The following is a 12,669-nucleotide window of genomic DNA, read 5'->3' on the forward strand; positions in this document are numbered from 1 at the left end:
TTTCACTCTTTCTTTCTGTATTGTATGTAGATTTTTACCTTCTTAACTGTGTTTTTAACCCATATTGTGCCATAAAACATATAAAATACGTCCCCTGTCCAATGATGATGTAGCTGTGGCAGAAATTAAAATAGAAATCAAACATATTTGCTGTTTAAAAGTGTTTGATTCTGTAGAAACATGGTGGATAACATGAAAACGCCATCGTTTGTCATTTTCACATGATAATATATCAATGAAAAACATACTTTTAATTACAAATTTGACTGATTTCACCTTTACTTAATAACATTCAGGTCAGTTTTTAACGCATTAACGTCAAAAAAAGGTGTAAATGTGCAGATATTTAGAGATATACTCACATTCTGCTCAGCGTCCATCTCTGTCCTCCTGCTCTGGACACACACACACACGCACGCACGCACGCATGCACACACACACACACACACACACACACACACACACACACACACACACACACACAAACATCTTTGTTTCCGTGCTGCAACTTTAGCTTCCTCTCTGCAGCTGACCTGTTTTCTCTCAGACACCTCATTAGCTTCATTAGTCTCATCAGCCTAATTAGCTTCATTAGCTTCATTAGCTTCATTAGCTTGGTGTTTGGTGTTTCTGCTGCTAATATTTTATATTAATAATACTAATAACAATACAAAAACGCACTATAGTTAGAAATGCTGTGTCCGCACGTTTAAGCTACAGCAACATGTATGCTAAACATGTATGCTAATGTTACTGTTAATAATGTAATGAATTATTTTCGCATTGTACACACACACTACAAATAACGTCAGAAATCAACAACAAATACAAAACAAGCCAAGCTAGCTAACACGTAGCTGTGGCTAGCTCCCCGTGAATGTCACTAAGCTAGCTTGCTAATAATAATGTAATACAAACAGCAAAAGAAAAGGGAAAAACATGAAGCCAGTACAGTTTCCGTCAGACGCCGTATGAAATGATTACGCTAAATGTCACGTGATTTAAGTTTTAGCCGTTGAGTTAAGAGTAAATAGGCGGAGCATCTCGTCTACGACAAACACCAACACAAAAAGCTAACAGCGGCATTTTGGAAAAAAGCGGACAAGACTTTTGTTAGCTCGAATTCTTCAGTCAAATCCCATGACGTAAACAACCGTGTTAGCATAGAGTTTAGCATTTTATAAACTTAAAATCGGTGGAGAGGAGTTATGCTAGCTCGTGTTTATATATTCTATCTATTTATTTACCACCATATAATATTAATTAAATTAAAAAACACACCAAGTGTTCATATTTGCTAGCTCTTGGCTAATAACATTAGCCTTTGCTAAATAAAGAAGCTACACCGGTTGAGAAATAAAACTATTTGCGCTACAAAGTGTTATTTTATGACTTTTTATTTCACATAAAACAGCAAAACAGACAAGCTAATGCTAGTTTTTATCAGGTAACGTCACAATTCTCCTTCAGTCAAAGCAACGGAGGTTTTTTTCTCTTAATATTTTCCGTGTTAATTTAACTCAAATGTTTTTAAATATTCTTACATATTTATCGTAAATTTGATTCTCCAAATTCAATCAGATGAGCAAAGTTGTATGTGAGTGTTGGACTAAAACTTTAATTGTGAAGTTTTAAAGTTTAAAAAGTGTAATCACAAATATTATGACAGCAAAATTCGGATTCTATTCAGAAAAAAAATATTTACGTAAATTGCAATTGTTTCCCCTGAGAAATCAAAGAATAGAATAAAAGAATAAAAGGCTATTATTATTATTATAATACATGAAATACAGCACTATAAAAAATGTCACAATAACAACTAAAACAACACAAGCTATTAGCTAACAAGCTATTAGCTAGCAACTTTCGGCATAAATGATGAGATTATTTTAAATCCTTTCATGGGAATGAAATCAATTCTTAAGCATAATTTGCAGATTTCTCGTATCTATTATAAATTTTGCGATTTCTGCGATGAATTGTTGTGTTTGAGGGTGAATTATGATAAACTTTGACCTAAACGTTTCATTCCCTTTGTCTGAATCTGAAATACTGAACTGAACTCCCACATTTACATTATTACATTAAAAAATATCTGATCGTCATCTGCGTGAGGGTGAAATATTTATTATGTTAAAAGTGTAAAATTATTTATCGTTTTTTTTTTTTTTTTAAAGTGTCTTTTACGAGTCCGAACAGCGTCTGTAGAAGTGGAAAATGTAATCGGTGAAGAGCGCCCCCGCGAATTGATGGCTGGTATTGCAGTCGGCTTGACCCTGGAGAAAAAAATAAAACATCGTACATTAGGCTGCGTTCAGTTGAGAAAGCTAGCGATTGTTAGCGATACCGGTCGATAGCTGCGCTCTAGAGCTAAAAATGTACCGCGAATTATATACGACAGATTTGCCGCTAGCGCTAAAAGTTGTAGAAATGGAACGCACCGCTAATATAAACAAAATAAAAAAATCCTTTGTGTTTTTCTGTAAATGTAACAATGTAGCAATTTACATTTTCATGAATCCACTTAACTAACATTTATTCCTAAATTTGGGAAAACTAGAATCTTCAGGTTCTTACCGCCACGGTGGAGCGAAAATAATACGAGCTGTGATAAAGCCGAGCCACGTGGAGACGCCACTCATGTTCCCCCTGCAGACACAAACGCACAAACACAACATTTTCACACTTTAATTTCATAATTTCTTAATCCCTCGTTTCGCTCCATCAGCGTTGCACCTGTTGCCGCTTTTGTGTGTTTGTGTTATTTGAGGATCCACTCGACTGACTCGGTTAGCATAACGGTAAATAATGCAGGAAGTGTGCGGGAAGAGGCCCCCGACGATGAATAATGGACGCGTGGTAGCGACAACATGCTAATCACAGCCGCGCTAACACTAAACCATGACATGGACACCGGTCACCAGTGACCCACACAGTGTAGAGAGAGAGAGTACCGCACTACGAACACAACACAATACGACGTCTTTATCTCACTGTTAGACGGACTTTTCCAACAGGAAACTGAAGTTTGTAAACCACTCACTCTCCCACACCAAAGCCCATAGAGAAAATCAGCGATTTTAACATCAACAGAGACACAGGAGTGTATTCAAATGTATTATTTTGTCAATTCGGCTTTTGAAAACCTACATTTTGAGTAACTTTAGTGACACAAAGTGACCACACGAGGCAGCATTAACAAAAAAAATCCAGCAGTTTTCAAAAGACTCATGCTAACATGCTAGGAATCATAAAAACAATGTTTTCAGTCACACGCTAGAGTTATTAAATATTGACAAAAACAATAATAATGTCATATTTACCTGTGTGTTTGAAGGGTACGAGCTCCCCGTGACCGTGTTCATGTCCAGCAGAGCAGAACACGCCGCGGACTCGTCAAACCGACACAGATGCACCACCAGGAGCTCCGTCGAGCTACGAACAAACACACACAACAATGTAAAAACGTTTACATTTACTTCATATTTTTAATCTGTCGTCTTCATTTCAGACTTTATCACAATGCTGGCTAACGCGGGAGCTAGCTGCCTCACTTAGCAAACATGTTTGGCTAGTTTCCCAGGGCTTTTCTGTTAGCTAGTTTGCTAATTAGCTGCCACAGCTATGCAAACAGTTGTGTTTTTCAAGTCATATTCACTTTTCTGACAGGTTTGAGTCGATAGCTCACTACACATGCCTTAATATTTAATGTTTTTTAAGCTAGCTACTGTGCAGCGTCTACATCTAGTCCAAAAACTGAAAATTGGACAAAATAATGGATTTATATTGACGTGGCAGCCATTTTAAACTCTGTGTTCGTATTCATTCACATTTACTCCGTATTTCTTTATCTTTTGTCTTCATTTCAGACTTTATCACACTTTTGGCTAGCTTGGGAGCTAGCTGCCTCACTTAGCAAACATGTTTGGCGAGTTTCCCGAGGTTATAAGGTTAAAAAACCGGAAAACTCCCGCATTTTTGTCAAACATTTGTGTTTTTTAAGGCACATTCACTTTTCTGACAGGTTTGAGTCGATATCTCATTACATGACTTCATATTTAAGGTTTTTTTTAAGCTAGCTACTATGCTACTATGCCTACATGTACTAAATAATGGCTTTATGTTGACATGGCAGCCATTTTGAACTCCATGTCTTCGATTTTCACTTCATGAAAAAACTTTCATATTTACTCAGTATTTTTGTAACTGTTGTGTTCATTTCAGACTTTATCACACTGCTGGCTAGCTTGGGAGCTAGCTGCCTCACTTAGCAAACATTTTTGGCGCGTTTCCCAGGGCTTTTGTGTTAGCAAGTTTGCTAATTAGCTGCCACTGCTATGCGTAAGCGAGCCAAAGATACTAACTAGGTTATGAGGTTAAAAAACAGGAAACATCTGTGTTTTTAAGTCACATTCACTTTTCTAGCTAGCTAGCTACTATGCTACTATGCCTACAAGTAGTAAATAATGGCTTTATGTTGACATTGCAGCCAATTTTAAGTTAGATTTGAACTCACTTCATGAGCAGAGTGACTCTCATGTTGACCGGGACAAACTGGCTGATGGGAACTCTGAAGACGAATCGACCCGGACTGAAGATAAACACAGGGAAGGACGTTTAATCCTCGCAGATTTAATCTCTTTTTCAGACACACGTCAAAGACCGACGTCATGTACTTACCCACATTCGTCTCTCAGACAGTATTTACTGTCAATCACCTGCTGGTTCTCTTTGATAGTGAAGGAGTGGATGGTTGTGTTTGTCCCTGACGGAGGAAGAGAGTGAATGAATGGGTGAATATCTGTTTTTCAGCATGTCTACTGTCTAACGTGTTGAATTTAGATTCATATATGTGTTATTTACAAGCATAAAATGTCAATTCCTGTTGTGTGTACATGTAAATATGGTGTAGATTATTTATAGAATGGGCCTTGAAACAAACAGACGTGTAAAATGACCATTAAATTACCAGAATTAGCTAAAAAAAGAGTCAAAATAGCAACAAAAAATATTGAAAATAACCAAAAAGACACACAGGAATAGTCAGTTATTGTGTTAGCGTGGACACTCACAGTCTCTGGACTTTTTCAGATGATGAAAAAGTCGATCTTGTGTTGTTTCTGCGGAAAAAAAAATACATTATAATAAATTAAATGTATACATATATATATATGTATTATTACTGTAAACATTCAATCCACGTGTCATCATATCACGTATTTACTGCCTATATTGAGTCACCTGACGGATCTGTCTTCTCCGGTTCGCCGGTGGAGGAGTTGTTGAAGTCGACGCTGCCCCCCGGTGTCGAAGGGCAGCAGTGCACCTGGTCACAGTACAGCAGGTCACAGAAGTCCACGTCCGGAGGCCAAGGACCCAGAGGTGTGGTCGACGGAACTGAGAGAGGCAACGGAAAAAAAAAAGTACTTTTTCTTCATATCTTTTTTAAAAACTTAAGAGTTAAGCATCCAGATTTATGGCTTTGGTGTTAATATAAGAGCAGGTCACATCAGACCGTGATAGGGATACAGGGAGGGTTCAAGGAACGCTGGAGGAAGGCGTGTGTTTTGTGTGTGTGTGTCTGGAACCACTGAGTGAATGAATGAATGAACGGTCACTGAACCCAATTCATTAATCAGTTGCTACCGTACGTGCTCAGTGCTGATATTGAAGAAAAGATGATGATGATGATGTCATGTTATGGAACAGCTGACGTAAGACGGTCGGCGGGGGTGTTTTTTACCTGCACTGGTCGAGGCCGTGGTCTGCAGGGGAACCACGGTGCCGTTACTGAGAAACACAAAGAACAATCACGGAATTATGACACGATATATCGTAGAATGAAGGTTACTAGGAAATATTTTTGCTAAAATTCCGTAAGCGACAAGCCTAGACGTTGGGTGCGGACCACATTCCGACAAGGGGTGGAGCCTGGTTTAAGTTGGAGAAGGTAGGCCACGCCCATGTTCTTCATTGTTAGCTTTTTCTTGCTAGCTTATCAGACCTTTTCCAGAATTGGTAGTTCTGGAAAATTTTGAGGCCTTCCAGATCCATGATCTTGCAAGGCTGGTTTTTGTCCCGCTAACAGACAGTAGGGGGAGCGGAGACAGCCCCCCAGCTCTTGATCGCAACATTCAGAATTAGCAAGAATTAGCAATAATTAGCAGAATTAGCAATAATTAGCCAGAATCAGCAGAATTAGCAAGAATTAGCAAGAATTAGCAATACTTAGCAGAATTAGCAAGAATTAGCAATACTTAGCAGAATTAGCAAGAATTCGCAAGAATTCCCAAGAATTAGCAATAATTAGCAATAATTAGCAGAATTTGCAGAATTAGCTAGAATTAGCAATAATTAGCAGAATTACCATTAACTAGCAGAATTAGCAATAATTTGCATCATTGGCTTGGAATTGGCATTTTAAAAGTGAAGAAGTTGGACGACCTGAAAATACGCGTCATATGATTGAAGCCGTTTGTTGAAGGTAAGTAGTTGACAGTTTAAGCGTCAAAAATTGTGGTAAGAAAATTAGCTTGTTAGCATCTTGGTCTGTTTGGTTGCCGACGTTCACCTGTTGCCAGACGCGATGTCGGAGTCTTTGTCCGTCAGATTCACCAGGTACAGACCAGTGATGGCGATGATGCTGAAAACACACAAACGCGGGTTCAAAATTTGGGTTTTTCGAAATTTCTCCGTCTTGAAAAACAGGAAGTGACGCCACACTGCGCCACGCCTCACCAGAACGCCATGGTGGCGAGCAGGCTTAAGACGCTGACCAGGACGAGTTTACGCTTCACACAGCGGCAATATTTCTGCCTCCAGTCGTTCCTCCCGGTGCTCGGCGTCTTACACGTGTCGGCGCCCGGCGTCGGCGTCGGCGTAGTACTGCTGGTGTTGCTCGGTTTCACGGGTTTCCTGTGGGGAGAACACACAGAATTAGAGCTTTTATTTTGAAATCGCGAGGTTTAACCACTGGATATTTGAAAATACAGTCCCTCTTCAAACGGGGTCACGGTCATTTGATTTGCTGCCTACAGTGACCTTCAAAACCTCACTTGTCCTTGAACTCTGATTGCCACGAATGTGCTGATAACACACAGATGTTTCCGTTATGTAACGCACACACACACACACACACACTGATAGCTGCAGTGGATAAAGACGGATACCCGGTGGAGCGCAGGCTGCCCGTCAGGCTCTTCAGTTTGGCCAGCCGTGTGTTCCAGACCTCCAGGTCGATGATGCGAGCCTCCAGGTTGTCGGTGAGCCTCGACAGCTGCTGCACGGCCCCGATGTTCTCCATGAAGATCTGCTCCTGGAGCAGGAACAGGAAGCAAAGATCTAGATTTAGCAGCACTCTGCGTCAAGCCACGTAAGGTTCTGATGCCTACCTAGCTTGGGCACCTTGCTCAGGGTTACCCAAGCCCTTGTCCTACAGTCTTAGAAATACGGGTTCCTGAAGTGTTCTTCTACAAGGGCTGAGGTTCTACCTGGAGCCATTTGCTACTGAGGGTTCTTGGTAACACTAATGGTTCCAGTAAGAACCATTTTGATCCAGAGAACCCTTCCTGAAAAAAGGGTTTTAAAAGGGTTCTTGGTGGAACCCTCCAAAAGGGTCAAAAGAGGACAACCCGAAGAACCTTATATGGTTAGCGCTTAGCACTTTTATTTCTAAGAGTGTAGTGAGGACTTGGTTTCTTCCACTTGGCCAAAGTCTGGGCCGTTGATCGGTAAATATTAAGGAAGGAAATAAGGTCGGAATACCTTGTCCACCATGAGGAAATTCTGAATCGTCTCTCCATCAGAGCAAGTCACGTCTCCGACTTCCTTCACCGCCGACGGCAGCAGCTCCTTCACCTCCTGAGCGATTATACCTGCATATTACAATGAACAATCGCAGTTTACACAACATCGCACTGGACCGCGGTAAAAACCTGAGTGAAAGTCTGAGCGTTGGTACCTGTCTGGTGGGTGTGGTCCATCCCCATGGTGGAGGCGAACTCTGGTTTGTAATCGAACTCGACGATTCTCATCTGAGTGATTCTCTTCAGCTGCTGCTCAGAGTCCACCTGACCAACGAGCACAAGACTCAGATTAAGAAGACAATAATGTCTTGAAATCGTGTTTGGTTCGGGCACCAGAGGGCGCCAAAGTCATTATCTACCGCTTTATCCTCCACCAGAGGGTCGCCGGGGGTGCTGTGCCTATCTCAGCTGACATTGGGCGATTGGCGGGGTCACACCCCGGACAGTTCGCCAGTCCATCGCAGGGCCACATATAGAGACAAACAACCATTCACTCACACTCTCACACCTACGGTCAATTTTAGAGTGCCCAATTCACCTAATCCCCATTTCGCATGTTTTTGGACTATGGGAGGAAGCCGGAGAACCCGGAGAAAACCCCGGCACACACGGGGAGAACATGCAAACTTCTTGCAGAAAGGCCCTTGTTCCCAAGTTGTTCCAAACGGAGCTTGAACCCAGGAATCCGGGTCTTCTTGCTGCAAAGGCAAGAGTGCTAGCTAACCACTTCACCAACCGCTGGCCCTTCCAACCGATATTTTACAGGGTAATAACAGCACTCCAGACACTGATTCTACCGCTTTATCTTCCACATGAGGCTAAAGGACGGGGCTGATAGACGGGGGTAACACCCTGGACTGATCGCCAGACCACCGCGGGGCCAAGATACACCAATTGGGAGGGTCATATTATCCCAATCCCCAATTTCGGCGGCGTCTTGAACAGTGGGAGGAGCCTGGAGAGATCGAATTCGGTGACCTTAATGCTACGAGGAAACAACGCTAGCCAAGAAAATACACAACTAACAAAAGATTCCTCCAATTCCTCACTCTTTCATCGGGGGTTTGCCTTCAAAGTTCTACCGTAAAACAGTAAACACGACGACGGATATTCCGTCTCTCACCTCTTGTATGTTTTCTTTGACGCGGCAGTCAGACGGCTGCATGATGGCGCCCATCACTTTGGCGTTACCGCAGACGACCAGCGCCTCGTCTGGCGAGTCCGTGTTGATGCCGATGCGGCCCTGACAAACCAGCGCGTCCTGCGTCGCCCCGCGCTGCCACAAGGCGTCCCCGTCCATCTCAAACTGACCGGGGTTCGAGGCCTGGAGGAGGAGGAGGAGGAACACAAATCTTAGACTCAAAGATTGAAGTGCAACGGTAAGGGATCGGTGCAAAGATGGCCGCCGATTACCCTGACGATGATTCTCTCCGAAACCAGAGCTGTGAGCAGATGAGTGTCCTCTCCTACTGCAGCGTAAAGACCAACCACCATCTGAAAATACCTGGACACGCACAGCTACGGTTAGCATCGCCGGCGCAACTGCAGTTAGCGTTGGAAACAGGAAATAAAGCCTCGCACACCTCTGCTCAGGGTTGGGTTTGCCTTTCTTCCTCATGTTGTTGGCCGTCGTTTCGCTGAAGTGAAGCCGCCCGAGCGTAACCTTTGTGATCTTTCCGACGGGAAGGCTAACCCTGGACGTTCAGAAAGGTTTGTTTTTGTAAATACGTCAATGCTGGCTAACGCTAACCCTAACCGAAGCAGCTGGTTCCTGGTGCATGGTGACCGCCACACCCGTTACGTACCTGACAGGGTGAAAGGGCTTCTTACTCCGGTCGGGTTGCGATTGCTCGATGGTCACATGGTGGCTTGGAGCTTCCAACTGCGAGTAGAGAAGATTAAATTAAACAAAAAAAAGACCCAACTCGGAGCAAAGTTCCATTTCTGGAATCAGCAATACTCGCACCTTGATGCCAAACACTTTAATTTGGAAGTGGTCAACCTCCCGCGTTCCCCTGGGTGTTTTCACGTACTGTGGCTCTGCAGCGACGCCGATGTGAATGGTGACCTGAAAGTGGTTCTTCTTCTGGCAAATGAAGGCTTCGTCGGCCGCGGAGTAGTTGAAGCCTTTGTCTGTGTCCACGTGGTAGGCGGGAGAAGACCTGAGCAGAGAGGACACGAAGGTCAGCCGAGTCTGTCCGACACGTTCGTCTACCGCGGTATCTTGGTTTTCGTAAACTCACAGAGTCTGATAGCCGTGGTCGTACAAAGGGCTCCAAGGGTCCAGTCTGTACTGTTCCCAGGTCAGATGCTGGTAGGATGCCAGGTTTAAACCGCCGCTACCATTTCCTGCCGAGCATGTTTCGTCAACAACGCTGCCGGACGCGTCAATCCCCGGCGACGACGACGATTCCTCGCACTCCGACCTCCTCCGTTTTTTACTTTGCAAGGAGCTGATGCTAAATGAGACACGGGAATTCATGTTAAGACACACAGTGTTCGGCAAGGCTAATGCTAATGCTTTCTTGGTAGTTTGCCACAAGGCTCAGTGTTACTGTATACGCAGATGACACATTGTTGTATGCACCAGTTGTTGAGTGACTTAAATAATCACTAAGTAAAGACTAAACGTCAACAAGGTCTACTTACTGGTTGTGCAGCGAGGGGGTGGAGCCCAACAAACAGGTCGACGTGGGTGTATTTAACGGTGGCGCCATGCTAGCACCGGCGCAGTGTGCACCGTAGTTGTTGGAGGGAGGTGGGGGAGGAGAGGGAGGCGTGGGCGGGGTGTAAACGCTACCTGAGCCGTCCGGACTCAGGTAGCGTAAATGTTCCGGCGAGCGGCAATCGCTCTGATGTAGCCGCTCGTGCGCGGCGGGCGGAGCGGCGGGTGGCGCGGCGGGCTTGGCGTAAGCGTTTGTGAGGCCCAGACCGCGAAGCTGATTGTAGGTCAAGAGTTCATCGTGGCGGGCGAGGGCGGAGTCGCAGTCCTTAAAGTGACAGGACGACGACGCGGTGGACGGGGTGGAGGGTTGGAACAGCTCCCGGTTGGTTTGCCGGTTGGTCCAGTAGGGCGACTCGCGGTGTAAGTCTGTCACGTGGAAAAGTTCAGGTTATCGGGTACGGTTTTGTACGATAAAAAGTAGTAGACGGTACGACTAGACATCTATAGACAAGTAACATCAGGGGTCGACGATGAGGACCATACCTGGTATCCGTGCAGGCGAGCAGGCGTCCGAGCACGAGTCGGGCGGAGACTCAGGGAGCATGCTGGGACAAAAACAAAAACAAAACAGCAAACAATTGTAAATATCGGGATTCCTAAACTGTCCTCAAAGTGTCTGTTTTACGTGTTGTATATCGGTTTAAGTGCATCTGAACTTCTGTATCTGATAACTGGGTCAATGACCAAGAATGAACTTCCATCCATTGGTTCTACAGCATACAGTTAAAGGGGAAACTGAGGCCAATTCCAGCTGATACTGTGTGGAAGATAAGGTGCAACCCGGACACCTCACCAGTCTATAACAAGGGTGACTCAGCAAGGTTTAAGTCAGTGTTAGGGACAATCGTCTGTGGAGGTTCTCAAGGTCGTCCAGGTCAACTGGACTTGAGTTAAGTTTCTTGTTGAGTTTTTAGAGAATCTTACAAGCTGTTCGGGTCCATGTCGTTGCTGAGGTACTGCTCCAGGATACTCGTATCCACGGCGACCGAGCTGTCCAACACGCCGCTCACATCCTGACCTGCAAACACACACAAACACATTTTAAACACACGCATTAGCCTTGAAACCACCTCCAAGACCTGAACCCAGGAGGTTCTTTAAGACCCTCCAAAACCTCAGACTCGGTATACTCATCCACCCTGAGTGATACCAGGTCTGTACACGGTCTGGGTCAAGGGTATCGTCTTAGAAATCCTCTATCAGGACTTGTGGAACAACCTTCAAGGACCTCTAGGGCCACCTTTCCCCTGATGTTTGCAATGACCTCCTGAACCTGAACCTTCTCAGAGCGCCTTGAAGCTACCTCCAAGACCTGAACCCAGGAGGTTCTTTAAGACCATCCCAAACCTCAGACCCTGAGTGATACCGGGTCTGAACGTGGTCTACAGACGAAAGCTCACCGCTGAAGAACTGCTGCAGAGCCTCGTTCTCTCCCAGCACGTGGAGCGGCAACCGGCTGACTCCAGGCTCCATGTTGCCCAGCAGGGGGCAGCACCGAGCCTGGGGAACGGGGAGGTGGATCAGGAGTGGACCTGGACCTGGACCTGGACCGGAGCTGCTGCTGCTGCTCCAGCGACTGACTGACTGAATATTTAACACAAAAACACAAGTTTGAATCAATATACAATGAAAAAAACAACAAAAATCGTTCTTTCTACGACATAAAATTACATTTATATTCACCAAAAACATGGAAAAATGTTTTATGATTCTGAAATATGTTAAAATCTGATAATGACGCAGAGTTCAAGGTCAGAGCTGCGGCTGATTGTGAAGAAAGGTCAACGTGTGACGTTTAGGGTCAATTAAAAAGCAAAATAAGTCAAATTTATCAGTAAATACGACAACAACAACAAAAATATTTTCCTCTCAAGAAATCTGTGATTTGATCAGAATTTATGTCACAATTATGAGGACAATGATGTTTATTTCAAGGGTTTAAATCATTCTGCTTAAAGTTAAATAAAAAAAGATTTCTAAAACTTTGAAGAGTAAAAGAAGCCATATTCCTGTGATCATTTCTGAAATATTTAAATTTCAAAATGATAACACATCAGGCTAATTTACATCTACACGGTATAAACGTTAAAAATAAGTGTACACACACCATGTTTTGATGGTCATTAAAGTATTTATAAC

The 12,669-nt window shown here is 43.9% G+C and overlaps 1 protein-coding gene across 1 annotated transcript; it reads right to left on the minus strand.

Annotated features, from left to right (window-relative positions):
• Positions 1–2,183: 2,183 nt before the first annotated feature.
• On the minus strand, positions 2,184–12,003 carry myrfl (myelin regulatory factor like; the record flags this gene model as incomplete). Its single annotated transcript, XM_083902836.1, has 22 exons — positions 2,184–2,276; positions 2,578–2,649; positions 3,324–3,435; positions 4,517–4,591; positions 4,681–4,765; positions 5,242–5,397; positions 5,744–5,790; positions 6,572–6,643; positions 6,739–6,915; positions 7,170–7,315; positions 7,765–7,874; positions 7,961–8,069; positions 8,929–9,129; positions 9,219–9,309; positions 9,389–9,499; positions 9,611–9,687; positions 9,772–9,967; positions 10,049–10,258; positions 10,455–10,896; positions 11,014–11,075; positions 11,455–11,548; positions 11,931–12,003. 22 exons carry the CDS (start codon positions 12,001–12,003, stop codon positions 2,184–2,186), a joined length of 2,811 nt encoding a protein of 936 aa, XP_083758962.1.
• Between the last annotated feature and the right edge of the window lie 666 nt (positions 12,004–12,669).

This window comes from Microchirus variegatus (genome assembly GCF_963457635.1).
Source record: "Microchirus variegatus genome assembly, chromosome: 16".
Taxonomy (NCBI): domain Eukaryota; kingdom Metazoa; phylum Chordata; class Actinopteri; order Pleuronectiformes; family Soleidae; genus Microchirus; species Microchirus variegatus.